Source organism: Marmota monax, unplaced genomic scaffold, assembly GCF_021218885.2.
Source record: "Marmota monax isolate L192 unplaced genomic scaffold, Marmota_monax_Labrador192_F-V1.1 WCK01_AAM20220418_F8-fsc00157, whole genome shotgun sequence".
Taxonomy (NCBI): domain Eukaryota; kingdom Metazoa; phylum Chordata; class Mammalia; order Rodentia; family Sciuridae; genus Marmota; species Marmota monax.
The window spans coordinates 1,674,533-1,699,478 of record NW_026694573.1 but is presented as its reverse complement, the minus strand read 5'-3'; the positions used below and the strand labels follow the sequence as shown (position 1 = coordinate 1,699,478).

General features: G+C 46.4%; 2 protein-coding genes across 5 annotated transcripts; one reads left to right on the top strand and one right to left on the bottom strand.

Annotated features, from left to right (window-relative positions):
- Positions 1 to 936: 936 nt before the first annotated feature.
- Positions 937 to 15,897, bottom strand: Lrrc74b (leucine rich repeat containing 74B). Of its 4 annotated transcripts, none has more exons than XM_046421038.2 (9): positions 15,693 to 15,897; positions 15,078 to 15,220; positions 14,523 to 14,655; positions 13,440 to 13,646; positions 10,080 to 10,189; positions 8,521 to 8,636; positions 6,952 to 7,030; positions 5,179 to 5,274; positions 937 to 3,286 (listed from the first exon to the last, which is right to left on the bottom strand). In XM_046421038.2, the coding sequence occupies exons 1-9, from the start codon at positions 15,841 to 15,843 to the stop codon at positions 3,131 to 3,133; spliced, it is 1,191 nt and encodes a 396-aa protein (XP_046276994.1). In that variant the 5' UTR covers positions 15,844 to 15,897; the 3' UTR covers positions 937 to 3,130. The 4 variants fall into 4 exon arrangements, with proteins under 4 accessions (XP_046276994.1, XP_046276997.1, XP_046276995.1 ...); XM_046421041.2 differs by having other exon boundaries at positions 15,781 to 15,895; XM_046421039.2 differs by lacking the exon at positions 5,179 to 5,274.
- A 1,537-nt stretch (positions 15,898 to 17,434) lies between these two features.
- P2rx6 (purinergic receptor P2X 6) lies at positions 17,435 to 24,371 on the top strand. The gene is made up of 12 exons (XM_046421201.2): positions 17,435 to 17,651; positions 18,468 to 18,618; positions 19,930 to 20,001; positions 20,195 to 20,270; positions 20,418 to 20,511; positions 20,586 to 20,666; positions 20,748 to 20,889; positions 20,984 to 21,093; positions 22,471 to 22,564; positions 22,666 to 22,731; positions 22,882 to 22,959; positions 23,076 to 24,371. Exons 1-12 carry the CDS (start codon positions 17,518 to 17,520, stop codon positions 23,157 to 23,159), a joined length of 1,182 nt encoding a protein of 393 aa, XP_046277157.1. The 5' UTR covers positions 17,435 to 17,517; the 3' UTR covers positions 23,160 to 24,371.
- Positions 24,372 to 24,946: the final 575 nt, after the last annotated feature.

Here is a 24,946-nt window from a genome sequence, read left to right as displayed (position 1 = left end):
GCACATATTTATGTATTAGTCATCTCTCAGCTATAATAGACTAGGTGACTGAAACAAAATAAATTTATTTTTTTCACATTTATAGAGACTAGAAGGTCCAGAGTCTCTCTTCCTGTCTTTTAGACAGCCACCCTCTGTGTCCTCACATTGTATTGTACAGCTACCTTCTTATCATGTCCTTATATTATGGCAAACAGCCACATTATCATTATATCTACAAGAGAAGCATACAAACTCTATGGTCTCTTGACACTAACTTGATTATATCATGTCCTCACCCTTGAAACCTTTTTTAACCATAATTCTTTCCTCATAAGACCTGTCTCCAGGGGCTAGGGTTGTGGCTCAGCAATTGAGCGCTCGCCTAGCCCATGTGAGACCTTGGGTTTGATCCTCAGCACCACATAAAAACAAATAAAGGTATTGTGTCCAACTACAACTAAAAAAAACTATATTTTTAAAAAATATCTGTCTTTATATATAGTCACATAGGGGAATAGGTCTTCATATAATTTTAGGGGGACACAATTCAATCCACTCTTCAGCACCCACTTTACTCAGAGATCCAACAATATCATGCACAGAACTTAATTATAGTCTGTATTACTTTGTGTTTTTAAATATTTTTTTATTATAAAATTAACACATTCAGAGTACATAGTGTGTAAATGGCCAAAAACTATAAATAAAAATAATCCATAAACCTACAATCTAGAGATACACATTATTAATATTTCTGTGGGTCTGTTTTGTCTTTTTTCCTGAATATATACATTCATACATTTTTTAATAAAATTGGGATCAAACAATATTTTTCTAAGTGTTTTCTTGAGATATAATTGATATACCGTACAATTCACTCATTTGAAGTGTACAGCTCTATGTTTTGTTCTTTTTAAAAAAAAAATTTTGTTAGTTGTAGATAGACATGATATCTTTATTTATTTATTTTTTAATTTTTTTTTTTGTAGTTGTAGATGGACAGAATGCCTTTATTTTGTTTGTTATTTATTATTTATTCATTTTGTGGTCCTAAGGATGGAGCCCAGTGCCTCACACATGCTAGGCAAGTGCTCTGCCACTGAGCTCTACCACAACCCCAGTCCACGTTATTGTTTGTTTTTTAGATGAGGTCTGACTATGTTGACCAGACTGGTCTCAAACTTCTGGGCTCAAGTGATCCTCTTGTTTCAGCCTTCCCAGAATTACAAGTACCCACCACTGGACTGGGCTTGATTCTACAACATCGTTGAGTTGCATAACATTATCATAGTCAGATTTAGAATGTTTTTATTATCCTCAAAAGAAACACAAATCCAGTAATTTCCAACCCCTAATTCCCCCATCTCCCTAGTCCTAAACAACCTATACTCTGTTTCTCTGAAGATTTGCTTATTTTGGACATTTTATACAAACAGAATTATACAATCCAGGGTACTAGTGCATGCGGGTAATCTCAGTGACCCAGGAGGCTGATGCAAGAGGATCACAAGTTCAAAGCCAACCTCAGCAACTTAGTGAGACTCTCAATAACTTAGGGAGACTCTGTCTCCAAATCAAAAATACAAGGATTGGGGATATAGCTCAGTGGAAAAATACTTCTGATTCAATCCTCAATATAAAAATAAACAAAATCACATATATATTCTTGACAATATATGTGACTTACTTTTTTCATTGAACATGTTTTCAAGTTTCATCCCTGTAGCATGTATCAAATTTCTCCTTTTTAGAAAGGAGCTTTGTTGAGATAATACTCACATACCATAAAATTCTGTCTTTCAAAGTACTGTATACAATTCAATTGCTTTTAGTATATTCATAGAATTGTACACTCATCACCAAAATCAATTTAAGAAAATTTTGTCATATAAATTTCATTTTTCTCTTTTTTTAGCACTAGGGATTGAACACAGTCTCATACTTGCTATGTAAGCACTTTACCACTGAACTACATACACAGCACTTTTTATGTATGGATGTGTGCGGTGCTGAGGATTGAACCCAAAGCCTCACACATTCTAGGCAAGTGCTCTGCCACTAAGCTGCATCCCTAACTTTTAAAAAAATTATTTTGAGGACTGGGGTTGTAGCTTTGTGGTAGAGCGCTTGCCTAATGTGTGAAGCACTGGGTTCAATTCTCAGCACTGCATATAAATAAATAAGTAAAATAAAGGCCTACCAACAACTAAAAAATTTATATTACAAAATGATTTTGAGATAGGATTTTGTAACTTGTCTAGGCTGGCCTCCAAATTGCAGTCCTCCTGTCTCAGCCTCCCAAGTAGCTAGGATTGCAGGTGAGACCACAGTTCTCTGCATAATTCTTTCTTGTTGCTGAATAACATTCCATTGTATGGATATGCCATATTGTATGTACCCATGGATAAGCATTCCAACTTTCTGGATATTATGAATAATGCTACAATGAACAATACCTGAAAAAGTTTTTCCATTGATATATTTCCCATTCTCTTGAGTATATACATAGAGAGGAATTATTGGTTCAGTTGGTAATTCTATGATTAAACTTTTGAGGAAATGCCAAAAACCATAGGAGTTTTTTACCTTGATGTACTCGCTTACATCATGTATATTTTCATGAATTCTTCAATGTTTTTGAGCATGGGGCTTTTAACATTTGCAGAGTTCCAAATCTTAATTAGTGGGCATTTAACTTACTTCCATATTTCATTATTATAAACAGCATTTCAGTGAACATCTTCAGGCAACAATTTTTTTGTATATCTCTGATTAGTTCTGTAGAACAATTACACAAACATTTGGATCAAAACGGACAATTTGATGACTCTCAGTGCATAATAACAATTGCCTTCCCAAAGGGCTGTGACAAGTTGCATTTTTGCAAGTAGTTTGGGAGTGCGATATGTACTCCTTCTCATATTTTTTCTTCCAAGGTCACTAAAACAGGAACATATGGAAGATGAACAGGGACATCTTTCACCCTGTGTCCACACCAATGTGTTACATGAATGAGTTATGGCAAAGGAAGGCCTAGATTATAGCAGGGTCCATGGAGCAGAGGAAGGTACAAGTGTCAAGAGTCCAGTAGTCCACCATGTGGAAACTGAAGTGACTTATTGGGAGATGAGGAAGCCATCTTCCAAAGTCATTTAAGAGCAGATGCTGGTGGGGGTGGTCTGAAGACTGGCAGCAACTCTTTCTTATAGTTCACTCTGGGAGCACCAGTCTTTATGCAAAGGCCTGGAAGAATCACCTTCACTGAGCTAGCAAGGTCATCAAACTCTCTGTTCACCTGCATATCCTAAGGAGAAACCCATGATAAGACAGTGCATTCTTCCTTTCTGGGAACTTGGTTGTATTACTTGTACACAAGGTCTCCAAGAAGTTCCTCTGGGCAGTTTCTCTCCCATGGATGATGATCTCACACTTCCCAAAGTATTAAAATAGAAAAGGGAAGGGATTCAAGGGGGGGGGGCTTTTAAGGGCATGCTCTATTTCTCCATGTGAGGGGATAGTTACATGGGTATATGCTGCTTGAGATCCATCTTAATCTTTAGGCACTCTTTAGCATGGGAAGAGGCCTGAGGAGAAGAGAACTAGCACATTAATTGAGCCTTTCTCTGTGTAAGTCCTACCTACAGGGTCTATCATCTCATTCCATCTTTTTCACTTTAAAATTTTTAAATTTACTATCTTCAACACAGATGGAGTCCTTCTGTGATGCCAAGGCAGGTCTTGAACTCCTAGGCTCAAGAGAGCCTCCTGCCTCAGACTCCTGAGTAATTGGGGCTACAGATGCACACCACTACACCTAGTTCCTATCCTATGTACACAGTGCCCCTGGAAGGCGTGTATTAGCCCCATTTCACATAAAGAAAAGGCTGAGCTCTGGAAGGGAGTTTACTTCAACTACAAGAAGTCATAAGCATTCCCCTCAGAGCTGAGGATAAAATCTGGGTTAGTCAGATTAGACTAAGATAACAGTTAAAGACTAGAAATAGAACATTAGAGCCTGGCTTGTGTGATGATTCTTTGGTTCAGAACCTTGTGCAAGATCCCACATTGATGAACTCAGGATTTGGTCCCAGGCATGAACTGATTGCAAAACCAGTGGTATTTCTGTTATATTAGAGGCCTTTGCTAATGACCATATATTGTATTGAATAAATGTGTAGTTTGGCAGGCAAATGTATATATTATCCACCCCCCTTATTCTAGAACGATTAGATACAGTGTTGAAAAGGATTTTTAGAACTGAAGAAACATTTTTAAGTCATGCTAATTTTCTGGCTTTGGAGTTCTAAGGACAATCTAGGAAGACTAGAACTGTGAAAATAGTTCTGGTATGACTGACTCAAGTGTGGATTAAATAATCTAGGTTAGAAAGAGCATTGATTGGTAACCAAACTTTAAAACTTCATATTCTGTCAGGCTGGATACATAGCTTAGTGTTTGCCTAGCATGTGTGAGGTCCTGAGTTCCATCCCCTACACCACATGTGCATGCACACCCACACACACACATACACAAAGTGATTCTGGAGTCTCTCCTTAATGATGAATTGACATAGAATAGAAAAGAGTGACATTTCTTTCCCATACTAAAAAAGCAAAATTGGGCTGCGGTGGCAGAGGGCTTGCCTAAAACGTGTGAGGCACTGGGTTCTGTCCTCGGTACCACTTAAAAATAAACAAATAAAATAAAGGCAAACTATCCAACTAGAAAAAAAAAGAAAGAAAACAGGAAAAAAATTAAAATGGCATTAAAAGTGGGTTCTAATTCCCTTGCTGTCACACAAATCCACAAATGGATCTTCCAGCAGTGCAGTCCACCTGCAGGCAGTACTGGCTGGGATGGGGAGGGAAGAAGGGTACCCTTGCCCAGTGCTGAACCTGCAGATCGAAACATCCATGCATATTAAGCATGGTGCCCCCAAATTCCACCTCTGCTCTTTCAGCCAAGGAAGAACACAGTCGGGGCCCAAGGTCAGACCAGGCTACAGATGCCAGCCCAGAGTGGGAGCAGAGTTGCAGTAGTGTCATGACCTGCATTGAGACCTGCGTTGGAACTCTCACTTGCCACTGGTGTATCTGAGTAGAGCACTTTGTTTCTGTAATCCCCATTTCTTTCCTCTCAAATGGAGATGTAACAGGGTTGTTGGGAGAATCAGAAAATGGCTTTAAAAGCTCTTACAGAGAAATCTAGCAGTTCTAGTGCAGATGCTGGGTTGTCCCAGACAGACTTGAGGAGATGAGAGCAGCCTTCAGTTTGCATGGGATTCCTGGACACCTAAGAAAGACAACACAGAACTAAGAGAAGCTGAGTCCAGGTAGGCTGAGAGCGACCTACAAGGGAATGAGGGCACTTCTTCTCATAGTGTGGTTAGGAAGGCCCCACTGCCTCAACTCAACAGGTGTTTCTGTGTGACATATTGCCCTGGGTGAGGATATTGAGCTGGGCAAGAGAGGAATGGAATGGATGCTGACAAGGCACCTATTCAGCTCTATGCTGGGAGCCAAAGATGCAGACAAAAAACACACTGTATTCTTAAATAAGAGTTCAGTTGCTCAGGGAAGGTGAGGCAAAAGAAATGTAAAATTCAGTGTGGTAAGTTCAATGCAAGGGTGCATGCCAATACCACCTGGGAGGTCGTCATTGGAGAGTAAAACCCCAAAACCAAGCTTTACAGTTGTAGAGGATGGATAGGGGCATTTCAGCAAAAACAACAGGAGCAAAAGCAAAGGTGGTAAATAGTATCCTCTGTGTGTGTGTGTGTGCGTGTGTGTGTGTGTATGAGTGGGTGCATGCAAATTCTGAAGAGCAATGAACTTGGAAGCAGAGTTTAGAAGAGTCCAGATCCCCATGATGTGCTATTATTGATGAGGTATAAAGCTTGGATTCATCAGAAGTGAAAGGTTTAGCAGGAAGTGACAGGGGCATTGTCATTTTAGAAAGATCATCAGGCAGCAGATGGGAAGGAAGGACAGAACTGGGAAAACTAACAGCTTAACAGAACCTGAGAAAGGGAGAAAAGGAAGAACCAACAGCCTGAGCACTCTGCTGGAGGTGACACTGGAGGGAAAGTGTGGGGAAGAGACATGGGTCAGGCTCTGGCCCCCATCTTCTGACTTGGTTTCTCCCACTGAGAGGCAACCCCTAGATGGAGGTGAAGCATTCATGACAAACTCTCAAGAGTTCATTGTGATTAGGAGACTGTCAGTGCTGGAGAGGTGCATGTAAGCTTGGGAAAGAGGTCACAGTTTTTGAGGGGGCAAGGAGTGGGAAAGCTAATGAGAGAAGACCTGGGAAGGCTGAAGATGGGGAGCAGAGCCAGATGCCAACCCTGTCCCCAGAGCTGGTGATACTGTCCCCTAGCACAAGCTATTGGTACAGCAGACCTCAGAGATTTTTCTCCACATTTGCCTGGCTCCCTCCCTTCTCCATCTTCCACTCTGAGCCCTGCTCAGTGACTCTTTTCACCTGCAACTCTGAAGAAAGGCAACTCCCTTTAGACACACAGGCCTCAGGTAGGTCTGAGCAGTGGCAAACAAATCCACCTGCATTGACCCTGGGTTCCAGGACAGAAGAGAAAGAGCAGGGGAGATGAATGCCAAGCGAGGGGTTCTCTGGCAATTTTCCACAGAGGAGCACCCCAAAAGGAAGAGGAGAAAAGTCAGCAAGATGTTGTTGAGGACATAGTGCTGGGAGGGATAGGTGGACAGAAGAGGAATGTGAATCTCAGCATGGGCCAGGCCAGAGGTGGGAGACTGAATGGCAAAAGGAAGAAGTAGTTGCAAAAGTAATCCAGGAGGCCCCCCTCCCAGAGACCCCATCAGGGCTCTGGAGTCTGTGTACACTGCCGCCCATCCAGTGGCCCTGGGTTTGGTGATGTGTGGAGGAGGCATCTGTGTGGACAGGCACAGGGCAGGTCTGTGCTGAGGCTTCCCTCTTGAGGTTAGCACTCACAACAAGAATCCTTAGTGTCTGGTTGACCCGGAGGCCCAACCCCAGGTGCCGGGCTCCCATTGCAGAGATTCGGTTGTTGCTGGAAAAAAAAAAAAAAAACAACTTATGAGTCATAGTCAAGATACAGGATTAGTCTAGGTGTCCATCAGCAAGTGAGCAGATAAAGAAAATGTGGTACCTATACACCATGGAGTATTATTCAGCCATAAAGAAGAATGGCATCTTGTCATTAGCAGCATGGATGAAACTAGAGAACATTATGTTAAGTGAAATAAGCCAGACACAGAAACACAAGGGTCACATGTTCTCTCTCATATATGGAAGCTAAAAAATATCAACCTGAAAATAGGTTAGTGACTACTAGAGTTTGGGAAGGGTTTGGAAGTGGGGAGGTGGAAAAAGAAAGTTTGGATCTGATCAGTGTGAGTATGGAAATATCACACAGAACACCATTACTTTGTACAATTAACGCACAATAGCAACTCTGACAAAAAAGACTCATTCCTCTTGCAGCTTTCCAAAGAGCTGTGCAGGACTGATTGCCCCAGTGTCTCTTCTGGATATTCTGTTGCATCCACCAGGATTGGCTTCTCATTCCAACCCTCCCTTCATGCCCAGGTCTTTCAGGCAACTCAGGGTGAAAAAGATGGGTATTATGCCGCCTCACGGGTGACTCTGTTTCCAGGGAGATCACCCAGCCAACAGGCCAGAGTGTCCCTCCTGTGGTGGAGACCAGCCATCACTCCCTGGCCCTTTGAGCTCAGCAGGTGCCCCCACGTGTTCTGCTCCATGCTACCTACCCATCACCATGACAACAACTATCGATAATCACCCATCACCCTGTTCTCATCCTCTCTTCTCCTCCTACTAAATCAACTTTGGGCTTCAACTCGGGGCCGCCTTTTCTCAGGAACCAGTCCCACTTCTGACTTCTCACATGTTGGCTCTGGCTGTGCCATGAATTTCAGCATTTCCTGTTGCTGCCTCCAGCCTTGGCTCTTCCCATGGGGAGGAAAGATGTGCTGGACTGAGTGGGGCCTCTTGCCTGCAAGGTGCAGCCCCTGGGGAGGGGCTCAGCCACAACAGCCTATAACTTAACTGACATCTGCCTCTTTTTCCCCAGTGGGTTTGCCCCTACCCCATTCATTACCTGTTGAGGGCTGAGATGCCGCCTGGCCTCGAGAAAAACTTCATTCAGAGCCGACCCCAAGCAGCCATGTGCTGAACAAATCATGCCCGTGGGGCCACCAGTCAAGAGCCTGGCCTTGCTCCATCCAGAAGGGGATCCATTGAAAGGCAGGGAAGTTCTCACAGGTCACCATCCTGTGCCAGGCCTTCTGAAGGTCATTCACACTTACATTTGGGGATCCCTAGCTACCTGCCTGCAGTGCAGGAATTAGGAGTTACAATGTATTAGTGATGATCTTGAGAGAGAAGGATGGAGCTGGATGTCTTAGGATTGTGGCCAAACCCCTTCCTAAGTAGACTGTCATAGGATCAGAAACGAAAATGAATATCAGTGAGATCACAGTGCCCCTGGTCCCTGCGTCATACCCCTATACTTCTCACCTCATGTTGAGTTCCTCCAACACGTTGTTGGCCTTGAGGGCCTCACCCACTGCAGAAGCTCCAGAATCTCCAAAACCATTAAAAGAGATGTCTAGGACTTTCAGGAAGATATTTGCCTAGAACATAAAGAGTGAAGCTGGGACCCACATCTCATGGTGCAGAAAGCATGGGGGCCAAGAGGCTTGAGGTTCATGATAGGGACAAATGAAAAACAGCAGAGATGAGGTAAAGTGCTGTACTTCCCCTAATTAGCTATAGTTTGGAGGTGATGCTAATGGAGCTGAACAGTCCCATGCACAACAGAGGAGGCTGGAATTCAGGTCCATGGTCTCTGGACCCCCAGAGACTAGGCAGTAGTGGGTCCCAAGACACAGTAATCTGATTTCCATGCATGTGGGAGGGGTTTTTGTTGTTGTTGTTAGAGACTTTGCCCAGGGTCACTTTACCAATGAGCCCCATCCCCAGCCCTTTTTATTTTTTATTTTGAGACAGGGTCTTGCTAAGTTTCTTAGTGCCTCTCTTTAAGGTGCTGAGGGTGGTTTTGAGCTTGGCATCCTCTTGCTGCAGTGTCCTGAGCCTCTGAAATTGCAGGTGTATACCACTACACCTTGCCATGTTGGATTTTCTTAATATCAGGGACCCTGAGACATAAAGCAGCCCCAAGGACCTCAGGTTCCAGCAAAGTTTTGCGGGATAAAATCTGCCCAAGTATCTGACGGGAAGAGATGTTTTGGTGCTCTGAGAAGAAAAACCCTGACCTACCACCTTGCCTTAGAGGTCCTCCATAAAAGTAGTTGTTACAGGAACATCAAATATGCCTTGGGCCACTCTAGCATTGCTTGAGGCTCGACTCTCAAGTTGTATGAACCTCAATATATAGGGGAGCAAGTGAGACGTTTGAGTCAGTGTGCTGGCATTCAGGGTTGCAATGGTGTCTTTCAGGAAAACATCTATTTATGTTAATAGTAAACATGTGGGGCTAGGGTTTTAGCTCAGTCACTGAGTACTTGCCTAGCACACATGAGCCATTGGATTTTATCCTCAGCACCATATAAAAAGAAACAAATTATGGCTGGGGTTGTGGTTCAGTGGTAGAGCACTTGCCTCACATGCATGGGGCACTGGGTTCGATCCTCCATACCACATAATTAAATAAAACAAAGGTATTGTGAACATCTACAACTAAACATTAAAAAATAAAAATAAACAAATTATGTAAAGGTATTGTATCTGTCTACAAGACTTGACAGATGTTCCCTACTAGCCAAGAGTTTGTACCTGGAGAAGGTACAAGACATTCAGCTCTGGACCCTTCAGTAAATGACCAGATAGTGGGCCCAGTGTACTGTAGTCATCAGATGGGGTGAGGAAAATAAAAGTTACCTAAAACAAACACACTTTAAGTTCTCTTTAAAGTTTTAATTTTGCACTGAGGATGTGCAAAGCCCTGGGTTCCCCACACCCCCTAAAAATAAAGAATAAGAAAAAAGATCTAAGGTTCATATCTGATGATCTGCAAAGGAGAGGCCCCAGGAACTGACTGGATGGGGGTCTCATACCTCTAGTCCCCTGGCAAACACTATGGCTCCTGGACCCCGGAGGTGATTCCAGCTTATGTTAAGCTCTGTTAGTCCTGTGTTTTCTGCCAAGGCTGGTCCAAGTGTCTCTCCTTTGGAACACCAAGATAGATCTTGTTATTAACTCTGCTCATTCCTTTTTAAAAAATGATACTGTTGCCTGAATCTCTACTGGGCAGGAGGATCTAAGAGGTGAGGTCAACATAGGCTTGCCCTGCCCTCACAGAATCCACATTTAATAGGGGAGGTATAAATACAAATTAATGGGATGCAAGCTAATATAAACTAAAACAGGGAGGAATAGGAAGAGAGTGGTGGCCTTGATGGGGTCACAAAAGTGATTATAACTCTGAATCGAATATCCACCACTCATGTATTCAAGCATAATGTACAGTAGACACAGGAAAGAACAGAAGTGCAAAGACATTTGAGAAACACACTCGGGCATGGAACTGGTTAAGGAAGCAGGTGCAATGTGGTAGATAGTAGGTGGTATTTGAGAGAGGCTCAGAAGCCTGTAATTCTATGTCAAAGACAGGGCTCAGGCTCTTCCCTATAGTAGCCAAGGAATCAGGGAAGGCTAAATAGCATTTCAGCAAGATTCCTAGTGTCTGATGATAAACATCAGCAAAGACAGTGAGTGGTCAGGTGACCCATTGAACGGTGCTTGCTATAGGTAAGAGGTGACTGCTAGCACAGCCGTGATGGAGAGGAGGCCCAGGGAGATATTGAAAGGAAGTGACTGTGTATGGAGAAACTCAAAAGGGATATTTAGTATGTAGAACGAGAAGAACCCAAACCTATAGAATGCTTTCTATCTGTAGTACTTGGCCAGTCTGACCTGCTCCCAGTTCTCCAGAGCACCAGCTCTGACATGTCTCTTGGCCGTCCCCTATTTTGGAATCCCCTTCCTTACTTTTATAACAGCTCTAATATTTCTAATCTGGTTTTTCATAGACTAGAGAAGTCTGTACTGCCTGGTCAGACTGGTTTGGGCCTTTCTGGATCCCTGGAACACCAGAAATCCTTCCATCCTTCCAGGCTCTAGCCACTAGATCTCTTTCTGTCTGACTGGTCTCTGTCACCAGACTAGGAGTCCCTTGAAGATAAGAATTTGACTCCTACCCATGAGCCCAGAGCCTAGTACATGTCTTGTAAGGCTGGTTTGAACAAGTGCAGAGAGGAAAAAATGAATGAATCAATAAGAGCACTCAGCCAGCTTTCTCTGCTAGCACTTACAGTGGCAGACACTTTTAGCACCTTGGAGAGCTCCCTGTGCCAAAGCACTGCTGCTCCAAGAGCCAGACTCAGCACCCAACTCCAGTTTTGATACCTTCAGGTTCATAGATATGGATGCTTCTTCCTTCCCCAGACACTTCCAGAGCTGAGAGGGGAGGGTGGTGGTCATCCACTTGATAGTAATCCCTTCTTTGCTGAATTACCGGTCAGTGAGAGGGTTCTTCTTTTATACATCTGTAATAGCTAATGCTTGGTCTCCATCATCTACACAGCCATCCTGAGGTAGGTGGTGCCATCACCATGGATCAGGTGAGGAGACTAAGACCGAAACTCCTTCACCACTCAAGGAAATCAGCCATACCTTCAGGTCCCTATTTGGAGAAACAAAATGGCCCTTCCTTTCCCAGGCCCCATTCTACCTTCCTTGTGTACTTATTTGTATTTCCTTAGCTTCTAGCCCCTCCCTTCCAGCTGCCTCTCTGGTGCTTGACCTCTGCTATAGTTTGTATCTTAAGTGGCTCCCAAAGGTTCATATTTTAAAGGCTTGATCCCCACAGTGGCACTACTGGAAAGTGACAGAGCCTTTAAGGGGTGGGGCCTAGTGGGATGTCTTAGGTCATTGGAGTGTATGTTCTTGAAGGGAATTTTGAGACCTAGGCCTCTTCCTCTTAGCCTTTTTGCTTTCTGGCCATAAGTTGAGTAGTTTTGCTTTGCCATATGCCCCTACCATGATGTGCTGCCTCATCAGAGGTCCAAACTAATGGGCCAATTCATCATGAACTGAAACCTCTAAAACTAAGCCAAAATATATCTTTTCTCTTTATAAATTAATTATCTCAGGTATTTGTTATAGTAACAAAAATACTAATATATAACTAACCAGTTCCATCTAATTGTGACGGTCTGGAAAGACACCTATATTTTGTCAAAATCTGAAATAAACTTCTCCTTTAATTTCACTGACTTCCCACAGTAAAATTTTCTTAGAAGGCAAACTGAGTGTCAGTAACTCCAGGGCTGATTCTCACAGGCCAACACTGGTGCTTGAGACAGATTATCAATTCCAAAACTTTCCAGATCAGTCAATTTTCTCCTGGGTAATTTATTAAAGTAGAAATACATGTGCATTCCTTTCAAAATATGATTCAAGAGGTCCAGGATCCCAGGTTATTCTTTTTATTTTCCTTTCTTTTGAGATGAGGGTATTACTATGTTGCTCAGGCTGTCCCCAAACTCCTGGGCTCAAGCAATCCTCATGATTATCCAGGACTACAAGCATGTGCCACTGCACCCTGCTTCTAGGTGATTCTCTTGTGCATGCTAGGCAAATTTTCCACCACACCAAGCTACATCCCCAGCCTGCTTATAGGTGATTCTTATAATTGGTTGGAACCTTTGGGAACAGGCACAGAAATGTATATTCCTGGCAAACAGACTGCTCATGCAAAAGCCCTGGGGCATGAGAGAAAGAGATCAAGCAATCCACTTATGTTTTTCACAGTATCTCAAATAAAATTTTCACATGTTCAGCCATGACTTGCAGCCATTGACTCTTTATACCATAGCCTAGTCACTCTCCCCTGGATCACTAGTCTAGTCATATTGGTTATCTACCAGTTTGAGAAACAGGCCTGTATACTCACTGTTTCTTTGTTTGAAATTCTTGCCCTCTGGTTTTGCCATGACCTCTTCGCAAACCTCATTTAGGTTTAAATATCACCTACTCAAAGAAGCCTCCCTGGCCATCCCTCTAAAGCAAGGAGTCCCCACTCTTTTCTTGTTTTAGATTGTTTCTTTTGGAGCACCAATAATTACTAATAATTATCTTGTTAATATGTTTTTCTTGAGGACAGGGCCTTTGTTTTGTTTACTTCTAGATCCCTAGTGGCCAAACCAGTGCTAAGTATACACAACAGTGGGTAATGAGATATTTGTGGAATGAGTTAAAGGCTGTGTGTACCTAGAGTGGACAAGGAGTGGGCCAAGGTATATAGAGAGAGCAGAACCAGACATGAATGCTCACTATGGTTCTGCCACCTCCTTCCCCTATCATCAAAGGAAGATGAGCTGTAATGTCCCATGGTGGCCCAGACCAGGGATTACCTGCTTGGTCATTCAGCTGGTTATAGCTGACATCCAGGGATTTCAGGCCTGTATGGACCAGCAAGAGTTCAGCAAGGTACTGGGCTGCCTTCTCTTCCAGGCTATTTCCTGCCAGTTGTATCTTCTGCACAGCCTGGTTCACTTTGAGGGCAGCACAAAGAGCCTGGGCCCCTGCCACTCCAATCTGGTTCTCTGACAGATCCACATCTGGGGGCCAGCATCATTCTTCAGTCAGTGGGATCTGAAGTGAAGACCACCCTTATCCACATTCCTACATATCCCAAACCTCCATGCCTGAGGCAGAGGAAGAAACTTTGAGGTTGGACTATCCTAGAGTTTCAGCTCTGCCACCCATTGGCTAGGTCCCCTTGGGCCCCTGACCTCTCCCTCCTCGCCTGATTATAAACTTCTCTGCCAAAGGGTTAAAAGCTACCTACCTTGTGGTACTGTGGAGAATGTTGTTAGAGGAATAGCTACCACATTGTTAACTGGTCTCTGTTCTATTGCCAGGGACTGATGATACTAGCCCAGGTGGCCAGGAAAGGAGCTCTTTCATGGACCAGATACTCTGGTGACCACTTTATATACTCAGTTTTATTTAATACTCACCAAAACCCAATGGCTAAGTGGTATTGTTGGGGCCGCTTCACAGGCTGGAAATAGGCTCAACAAGATTTAGTTGCTTGTCCAGTCTGCCTGCAGAGCTGGCATATGGATCCAGCCTCAGAGAATTCCTACCTTGCCCTCCTGCTTCTTGCACAGTCTGGTCTCTGCCTCTCTCCTCTACCCTGCATTCAGGCACTGGGAGTCTACCCTATAGTGGAGGGGGTGTGCTGGTCAATGGAGGAGGGGAGTGAGTAGGGTAGACCTGGTCAGGAAAGAAATGGCATCCAGCATTGACTGCTCCACAGGCTGGATCCTCAGAGGGTTTAACTCCACCCTCATGTGCTGCATCCTGTGTTAAGCAACCCCCCCCCCCATTAGCCACCAGTGGACCCCAAGTGAGGCCTGACTTTCCACATCACTGAGAAAAGTAAAGGAAAGAACTCAAGCCTGCCCACCTGCCCCAGGCTCAGCACCTACCACAGATGCTGCTGTTTTTGCTCAGGACATAGGCCAGGGCCTCTGCACCAGCCGCACAGAGCCCATTGTCCTGAAGATCCAGCCGTTTAATGTAGGGATTGGAGGTCAACATGGAAGCCAGAGCCCATGCCCCCTGGAACAGAGCAGAGAGTCCTGAGAGGTCAGGTTCTTCTCAGGGCTGAGGGCACCAAACACATCTAGCCATCTCTGGGCTCATGTTTCCAGGGCTCAGCCTGCTCAGTGCCCTCCAACCCAAAAGCCTTCACTTTCCCACATTCTGAAGGGACACCTTCTTCTCCCTCTAAGCTCCAATCAGATCTCACCCTCTGAAGTCTTCCCTGACCCTCCAGCAGGTTAGGAGCCTGTATGCTCCCCAACCTTCATGGCTGATGTGTCCCATCCTCCATCTTTACCCAGATATAGGGGATGGGATATACCTGGCAAAAAGGACAGCTGAGGAGTGTGTGGGATGGTCTCAATGAGAGGAATTCCATGGCTATTATCTCCTAGGTCCCCCCCCAACCAACCCTGACTCCAGAGTCCCACCACAGGTACCTGGGGTCCCAGACCACGGTGCCTCAGCTTCAATTCTGGGGCACAGCCTTGGTTCAGAAAGTACATGGTGGGCACAATGCTATAGGCCCGGCAAGACCCCACGTGGAGGGCATCCCTGATGGGTTCTCTAAGTCCATGTATGCCTGGAAGGAAACAAGGGAGGTAAATGTGGAGCTCTTCACTAGCACACCCACCTTCCTCCTTACCCTCCATTACTATCCTGGCTGTTTCCCTTCTAGAGGCATTTCTTCCTGTACTGGTGGGACTTTTGTCCTCATATTTCAGATCCGTTGGCAGGATTTTGCATTTCTTTGTTCTGAAAACATGTTCTTGTTTTGTTTTGTTTCTGCAATGCTGGGGATAAAACCCAAGGCCTTATGCATGCCAGGCAAGCACTCGACCACTGAGTTACATCCCAAGCCCTGGAAGCATATTCTTAATGATGGACCTCCTGATGTCGCTCAGAAGGGTGGGCATGGCCTGAAAGACCACTGGCTGCCCTGAAATCACCCAACAAAACGATGAGCTCCCACTCAGTCTCAGCCCACTTCCCTCCACACCTGCCAAGAAGCCCCCAAGGTGAGAAGTCAGGCCTAGGTCCCTGCTTCAGAGCACCTTCTGTCTCCAGGTCAGAGTCTGAATCTGCTTCTGAATCCTTGTCGGCCTCCGGGACCCCTGCAAAACACCCAGCGGGTGCTATCACCTCTTCCCTCTGATCTTCATTTTCCCCAGGCCTCTCACAAGGACCCTTCATGGTTACACCCATTTTGCAGAGGTCTGCTCTGAGGCAGGGGCAGTTTAGCGCCGCACCTAGAAAGTGAGCGGATTCTCGGCTATAGCGCAGCTCAGCACTGGGAATGTGGGCGGATCCTACGCCCTCGCTGGCCAATCGAATGTGGCATACAGACAACAGACTCTCCCCTCGGCTAATACAGGCGCGCTGCCACTAGCCTGTTGCCCGGGCAACCCGGTGTTTTGGTTGCTGCAGAAACTGCGACTGGCCTGCGCAGACCTTGAGTGGGCCCCTAAAAGTACTCTCCACTGGCCTAGCGTAGGGCTGGGCACCTTGAAGGCGTTGTTTATTATTTATTTATTTAGGTAAAGGGGATTGAACTCAGGGGCACTAACACTGAGGTACATCCGCAGCCATATATATATATATGGCTGTATATGTGTGTATATGTATGTATATATGTATTATAGAGACAGGGTCTCACTGAGTTGTTAGTGCCTCGCTAAGTTGCTGAGACTGGCTTTGAACTCGTGATTCTCCTCAGGCTCCCAAGCCGCTGGGATAACAGGCATGTGCCACCGGCCAGGCGCGTTCTTCATTCTTGCCACCCGATGAAATTCTAGCATCTCCCTTTTTCACCAAAAGGGAGTCATACCTGACCCCAGAGCTTGTGCTTTAGTCACTGTATTTGGCGGTTGGGAGACAGCTGTATGGGAGGGCATGGGGAACCTGCAGAGCCCGGTTACCCTCCTCTCTGCAGCTAGACCACATTCTCAGTCTGTGGCTCTCAGTTCTCATGCTTTGGCCTTTTCTATGCTGTTCTCTCCACCCTACATCTTTTTTTTTTTAATTATTATTAGTTGATGATAGATCTTTCTTTTTTTTCCTTCTTTCTTTCTATGTGGCGCTGAGAATCGAACCCAGTGCCTCACACATGCTAGGCAAGTGATCTCCCACTTAGCCACAACCCCAGACCCTCCACCCTACATCTTTACCCAACTTTTCTTGCAGTGTTTCAAAATCTGCACATATCAGCTTAGAGGGATTTCTTCTTTTTAAATTTTTTTTTGTTATACATGGACACAATAGCTTTATTTAATTAATTAATTTATTTATTATGTGATGCTGGGTATCAAACCCAGTGTCTCGTGTGTGCTAGGCAAGCACTCTACCACTGAGCCACATACCCAGCCCTCGGAGGGATTTCTTTTCCTTTTTTTTTAATATTTATTTTTTAGTTGTAGTTAGTTGGACCCAATACCTTTATTTTATTTATTTATTTCATGTGGTGCTGAGGATTGAACCCAGGGCCTCAGTGGTAGGCCACTGAGCCATAACCCCAGCCTTCAGAGGGATTTCTTTATGAAGCTTGCCTTGGCTCCTCCTCTGAGCTCCTTCTGACCCCATGCCACCTGTTCTTCCCCACCCTATAAGGAAGTATAGCAGGAGGGCAGGAGCAGAGCTGCTCCTTTTGGAGTACCTAGGGATCAGCAGAGGAACTCTAGAGAGTATGAGAGGCCCAGGACAGCTTGGGCCTGGGACCAAGTCCAGAACTGGGGGGTGGAGGCTAGTTCCTGCCCTAAATGGAGGTGTCCCTTTAACAACAGCTGGCCTGGCCCATTTGGATGCACTCTTTGCCTACCGATCAGCTGTGGCTGCAGCTGCTGTGCTGACTCATTGCACCAGTAGCCAGCAGAAACTGGGGGCATGTGCTCCTCAGGGGCCTCAGCAGGCTGGGGGCTTCTGGATTACAAGACAGAGAAGTATGTGATGACCAGGAACTGGCGGGTGGGCGCCTTACAGAGGCTGCTGCAGCTCGGGATTGTGGCCTACGTGGTGGGGTAAGAGAAAATAGTTTTTAGTCAGGTTGGCTAAAGGGATCATGGCTGGTCCTATTGGGCTGAGGGTTGAGAATTTGACTCTTTAGGGACCAGGCTGGTGGTGGGGGGGTAGCAGATTGGGACAGGGTTGGAAGTAAACAGAATGAGGGATCTTTGTCCATTCCAAGGCTTTCAGAATAATCTCTGTTTGTGTTCCTGCCTGCCCTCCTGCCTTCTTTCCAGGGCCTTATTCCTAGTCTCATATTGGGCTCTGGACACAGGAAGATCAGTCCCATTCCTGCCTGGGAGGAACCCCGGTGAGGCAGAAGGCAGTAGTCCTTTAGATTCATGAGAGCTGGAGCACTGAGGCCCCCTAGAGAGACCACCAGTTCTAGCTGGGAGGTCAGAGGAGTCTTTAAGGAGGGAGCTATGCCTAGCTGGGGTAGGAGTAAGGATATTGTCTATGAAAGTCACTGTGGGGGCTGGGGTTATGGCTCAGTAATAGAGCGATCGCCTAGCGAGTGTGAGGCCCTGGGTTCCATCCTCAGCACCACATAAAAATAAATAAGTACAATAAAGGTATTATGTCCAACTCTAAAAAAAATAAATATTAAAAATAATCACTGTGGTAGATGCTGACTCTCCAGTGATTGTCCAAGGCTTTGGTCTGTTCAGGGTATCTGTGGTGACAGTTGATGCTGGAGAGGAGTCAGAAGGCTTTGATGCTGGGCTAGGAGCCTATGGAGTATGGGAAGGGAGTTGAGCTTATAGGATCCAGTTCCTCCACTGTTCACTTTTGCTAGAGTCATACCATACTGTCCATCATTTCCTCCCCAGATGGGCCCTCCTTGCAAAAAAAGGCTACCAAGAACGGGACCTGGACCCCCAGATTTCTGTCATCACCAAACTCAAAGGAGTTTCTGTGACTCAGATCAAGGAGCTCGGGAACCGGTTGTGGGATGTGGCTGACTTCGTGAAACCACCACAGGTGGGTCCCTAGTGCTGCTTCAGGTGGCATGAGTCCTTCCCCTACTGACAGCTCTAATACAAATCATGCACAAGAGAGGCATGTGATATCAGAGTGCATCTGGTTTGGGAAGGAGCATGTAGAGGAGTGTTGCCTAGATGGGGCCTTCAGGAATTGTGTAGGAGGTTTCCTGGTGAACAAGAAGGGAAGCCAAGCCAAAGTAACTTCCTTTATAAAGGTCCAAAGGCTGAGCTTCCTCACCTGAGGCATCATTGTCATGTGTTCCTCCTCTACCCTCTTGGGCTTTCTGTCCCTAATCCCTCTACCCAGCTGGTCTATATCCCCAATGTCCACCTCTCTTCCACTGATGCTCAAATTATAGCCCCAGTGACCACCTGCCTGGATAGAAGCTGATTCCAGATTCACCCACCATGTCCAAAGATAAATCATCTACCTCTCCTGGCATTCTCACTTCTATTCATCCAACGAGAGCAGTGACACCCACCAGTACTAAAGCCAGATGCTTTCCTGTCCCTCCCATTATTTTTCACTGCAACATCTACCATGCCTGGTCTCTGAGTGGGCCCTTTGATTCTCTCCCCTATTCCCTGCCACCAGGTGCACATAAGCAATAGCCAGGATGAACTTTTACGCTTAACATCATCAGAACCTCAACCACTGCTCTCTGCCCAGGGAAGGGTCCTCTCCCATGATGGTGACCACCAAGACCCTCCATATCCTAACTGTTGCCATGCCCCAATGCCCTCTGCCTAGCCCTTATCTTCCTTTCCTAAGTGCACCATGCTCTCAGGAGCAGCACCTCTGCATGTCCTTGGCCACTCTGACCCCAGGTCAAGCTTACCATCTGCTCTTCCAATCCCCTGCCATTGCCAGCTCTGATGTGCATGTGATAAGGGGTCCACCTCTCTTCAAGTCTTTGTTTTTAGTGCCTAGAAGCAGGAGACTCTTGGAAAATTCAAGTTGAGTGAATGAGAATAAATGTGAGAAATAAACTGGTAACTAAAAGATAAACATGGACATGAGGATCCCTAGGTTCAGAAATGGTCAGAAACACAGCCAACTTCCTGTTTGCACCTGCCTCACTGGAGACATTTTCCTGAGGGACAGTGATGGTTACTAGATGGGGCCAAGACTATTCCCTCAAAAACTAGACTCCTAGGCCTAAGGATGTAGCTCAGCAATAGAGTGTTCATGTGCAAACCCTGGGTTCCATTCCCAGCACCACCCAAACAAACAAAACCAGGCTGTCAGCTTCTGGCCTCCACAGGTGAGGGAACCAAGTAGGGACCAACCTTGAGATTTGCCTCCTAGGGAGAGAACGTGTTCTTCTTGGTCACCAATTTCCTTGTGACGCCAGCTCAAGTTCAGGGCAAATGCCCAGAGGTAAGATTGCCTGGGAGAGTGGGTCCCTACTTCCTCTACCAGTCCTGGGTCACCAGCCATGTGTGCCGTGTACTTCCAAAGCCAGGGTATCACAGGAGGCTAACATGGGGAGAAGCATCTCCTTGCAGTCTATAGGGCTAAGGGAAGGCACCCCCTTGGGCTTTTGGTGACTGGAGTCTCTTGTCTACCTCAGCACCCCTCTATCCCGCTGGCTAACTGCTGGGTCAATGAGGACTGTCCTAAAGGGGAGACAGGGACACACAGCCATGGTAACTATAAGCTCTGTCTTTCAGAATCTCTACCAGGGCAGGGGGTGGGAGGGGACTCTGGGTGTGGTTCTATCAACAAATCTGTTCCACATCCTCCTCATGCCCTGTGGAGATTTGAGGACCTAGAGTACATCTTTTGTTTTCAAGGCATAAAAACAGGTCAATGTGTGGTATTCAACGGGACCCACAGGACTTGTGAAATCCAGAGCTGGTGCCCAGTGGAGAGTGGCACTGTGCCCAAGTAAGTCTCCTACTGACTCCCAGGGCAAGGCAACAGCACAGGCAAAATTCTAACATTGTCCCCTTTACTTATAGGAGGCCCCTGCTGATCCATGCCAAGAACTTCACGCTGTTCATCAAAAACACTGTCACCTTCAGCAAATTCAACTTTTCCAAGTATGTATGGGCTGGTGCTGGTTAACCCCAGGTCCTCCATGACCCCCTGGATCATCTGATCCCTTTCTCTACTCCTTGCAGGACCAATGCCTTAGATACCTGGGACTCCGCCTATTTTAAGCACTGTCGCTATGATGCACTCTCCAACCCCTACTGCCCCGTGTTTGGCATAGGAGACCTTATAGCTGCAGCTGGTGGGGACTTTGAAGACCTGGCATTGCTGGTGGGTTCTTGGAGGCAGGGTTCCTTAAGAGCTAGTGGAGAGGGCCTCAGGTCCACCCACTAGTGCTGTGTAAGCAGAGATGTGTTGTGTGCAGGGTGGTGCTGTAGGCATCAGAATCCACTGGGATTGTGACCTGGACACCGGGGGCTCTGACTGCTGGCCCCATTACTCCTTCCAGCTGCAGGAGAAGAGTTACAACTTCAGGTATGACCCTCATAGCCCCCAGTGTCTACTTGCTGTTCACAGGCCAGTGTGAGGACAGACCACTGCTTGTCCTGCCCTCTGGATACCCCACTCTATTTGTGAGGGGTGGCCCATGGGCTGAAGAAGGTATTCTCAGTTCCTCATCCTCCAGCACAGGTTGCATCCAGCCTTTCCCTGTCCTCCACCCCATCTGTCCCCATCCCTTCTGCATAGTGTGGACTCTTCACTTCTAGACCTGGGCATGGTTCCTTCTCCACCCCACCTGGCCTCCAGCATCTTCCTTCCAAGGCATGGAAGGCTTTTGTTTTGTTTCCACTTATGGTTTTACCTAAAACTTCTCAAAAAATTTATAGAAAAGTTCAAAGAAGAAAAGTACTGTGAACACCCATATACCCTTCACCTGGGCTTACCAGTTTTTGTTTTCTTTTTGGCATTTGGCTATGTTTGCTTTCTCTACTTTTATTTAGAGTAATCTGGATATATTTAGATAGATTTCAGACAGAACTATTTTGGGTGGCTCAGTGGTAGAACTCTTGAACCATCACCAAACACACACATACACACAAAACTATTTGAAAATGGCAGGTAGACATTCACCCTTATTAACACGATCCTGAGCATGAGGATCTTTTCCATGTGACCATTCTATTGTCACACCCAAAAAATTGAACACTAACAGATTAAATCTAATATTTCTATTTTCCCAGAGGTGCTAATAATGTGCTAAATCTTTATATTTTTCGAGCTAGTTGTGGTGGTACACACATGTGATCTCAGTGGCTTGGGAGATTAAGACAGGAGGATCCCAAGTTCAAGGCCAGCCTCAACAATTTAGCAAGGCCCTAAACAACTTAATGAGACCCTCTATCTCAAAATAAAAAACAAAAACCAAAAAAAGTTTGGGGATATAGCTTAGTGGTAAAACACCCCTGGGTTAAAATATCTACTACCAAAAAAAAAAGACTTTATATTTTACAATTGAGGATTCACTCAACATGAACTTATTGTCATGTCTTTCTCTTCCTACACAGATCTCCCCCTCCTACTAGTCCTTTGTCATCTAGTGTCACCTTGATTTGCACATAGAAACTCCTATGTGTGCACATAGCCATTAGGCCTGGGAATTAGATCCCATGTCATAGTTCACTGTACCTTCATCTGGCTTCTCTTTTTCCAGAGGGCAGGGAGCTTTCTTGGGTCCAGTCCTGGTTTGTTTCTCCCTATGTTCTTAGCAACTATGTAGGTCCAAGACTAGGACTCAGGGTTGGTCTTGGAGTTTATGGGGCAAATACATAAGTAAAATTGGAGGCCCAAGAAAACCAGACCAAACTGTGAATGGGCAGTGCAGACCACCAGAGCCCTCTTTTCTGCTCCCAGGACAGCCAGTCACTGGTGGGAAGCCCCAGGTGTGGAAGCTCGAAGCTTGCTCAAGCTCTACGGGATCCACTTTGACATTCTCGTCACTGGGCAGGTAGGGATGGAGCCAGGGCTTGGGGAAGGCAGACAGATGGGCCTGAAGGAGGCTTGTGGTAAAAGTCATAGCCTGAGACGCTCAGCCCAGGTCTTTCTCAGGCAGGGAAGTTCGGGCTTATCCCCACAGCCATCACAGTGGGCACTGGAGCTGCTTGGCTAGGTGTGGTAAGTCCAACTACCACGCACGGGCTCCCTCTGGCTGCATTGAGCACCTGCCTGGGTCTGCTAGAACCCTCTGAGCCTGCATGCTGTGTCTCGGGATGAGGCTTGGGTGGTAGCAGGAGGGCAGAACATGGTGGGCCCTGTCTCTCCCAGATCACCTTCCTCTGTGACCTGTTGCTGCTGTATGTGGATAGAGAAGCCCATTTCTACTGGAGTACAAAGTATGAGGAGGTGAGTGAGGGCTCAGAGTTGGAGCTCCAGAGTTGAGGCCACTCTGCCTGAACACTGGGTTCTGCCACATTCTAGGGGATGTTGGCCAGATCCCTGACCTACTGTCTTGTCTTTAGGCAAAAGCACCAAAGGAGGCTGCCAATCCTGAATGGACCAAGCCAGCTTTCACACCTGCAAGCCCCATTGCTCAGGTGCCTTAGATAGGGCCAACACCTGCCCCCATGGTAGCTGCTACTGGGAGTCAGACTTGGTTGCTAGGGTGGTCCTGTCTGGGCTCTGGTACCCACTTACCTGATTATTCCTGAGGCCTGTAGCACTCCCTGTTGTTTGGGGGTTGGGGGCTGGGAAGGATGAGGTCCTGACTTGGGGACCTTAAGGATGAGAAACTTAACAGAACTGGGGTAGGGAGTGGAGGGAAAATGCCACTCTTGAACTCCCAGGCAGACTTTACCTCCTGAGTGCAGCCATAGCAGGGTGCTGCCTGGGGAGCTATGGAAGCCAGTTTTGTTTAGAGACATGTGGTAGAACACAATCCATGGAGGTGGGGTGAGTTTTGGACATCTTCATTACATCATCGAAAGAGGGCCCACATATGCTTAGCTTACGCCCACCTGCCACTTCCCTGTGACAGCCTTTGGGCTTTGGAGGGCTTAAAGAGGGAAAAGAGGACAATGGGACTGAATTGGTGGTCACTGGGTCCTTTGTTCTTCTGTATAACCCTTTGGAGATCACCCAGGCTAACTCCCCACCCCAGAATCTGATTACCAGGTTTCCTAGGAGCCCTGGAGGCGGAGAGGCTGTATATCTAGAATTTACTGCCATCCATGTCATACTCAATAACCTGTCTGGGTACCTGCCCACCTTAGCCTGAGGCATATGCATGCAGGAGGCCCTAATCCTGACCCAGGCAGAGCACAGTGGCTGTAAGGAATGTCCCTAATAAAGGACACTGAGGTCTGCTGAAGGCTGGCCAGGTTCTGGCTGTGGAATCTTCCTGTGGGGCCTAAGTCCTGCCTGATGGAGATTTTCCCCAAGTCCCAGGACCCAAGGTCAGGATGGGAGGGACAGGGATGCAGGAATGTAGGTCCCTGGGGAGGGTAGGGATTTGGAAGTACTCACCTAAGGGAGGTAAAAGGTCGCTTTATCATGGATGCCTTTATCACTGAGGGCCAAGGCTAAGGCTGAAGTTGGACTAGCACCTGGAGTCATCTGGCCTCAGTTCTTGGGGGTCCCTGCTGCTTTTCAATGTCCAGGGCAGCGGTGTTCATGGGCAGGTGGGCTCCAAAGGGGTAGACTGGGAAGGCATGGCTCATGAAGCCTGATTATCTGAGGTGGATCACATGTACCTGATTGTTCTCAAGGTCCAGAGAAAGATGATATGACTGTTGGAGTAAAGCTTGCCAAAACCAGCAGCTTCCTGTGTGGTCCTTACAAGAAGAAATAGGAAGGGGGATGCAACTACAGTGGGCATAGTACAGACAAGGAACACCAGTGGGAGGGTATAGTGTGGGCCTAGGGCCTTTCTGGGAACTCCCTCCTCCCCAGGCTAGGGTTCCCATTTCTACCAAGTGGGCTGGAAGGTAGTGAAGGCAGGCCCAGGTTCTCGTATACCCATGAACATCCATGTGAACTAGTCATAAGTGCAACATCTCCAGCCTTCATTTCAAAGCCCTGGCAGAGTGGGCAGATAGAGACAAAAGTGAGCTGTGGGCTGGGCCTAAGCCTAGAAACAGCTGTCATTTCAGTCTGCACATGGGCATGCAGGATATCCATGTGAGCCATATGTCTTAGGGTATGTTTGTGCCAAGAGGGTATATGCCTGTGTGCGGGAGTGCTTTGATGTTCCTAGGTAGGCCTCAGGAATATGCTGTGCTCTCTGGGAGCCCTGAAAAACCAAGAGAACTCTGGAACCCCACTGCCTTTTCTAGGCAACCTCTTTGAGGCCCAGGCTCTGCTCCTTGATCTATCTGCCAGAGGATAAGTGGGG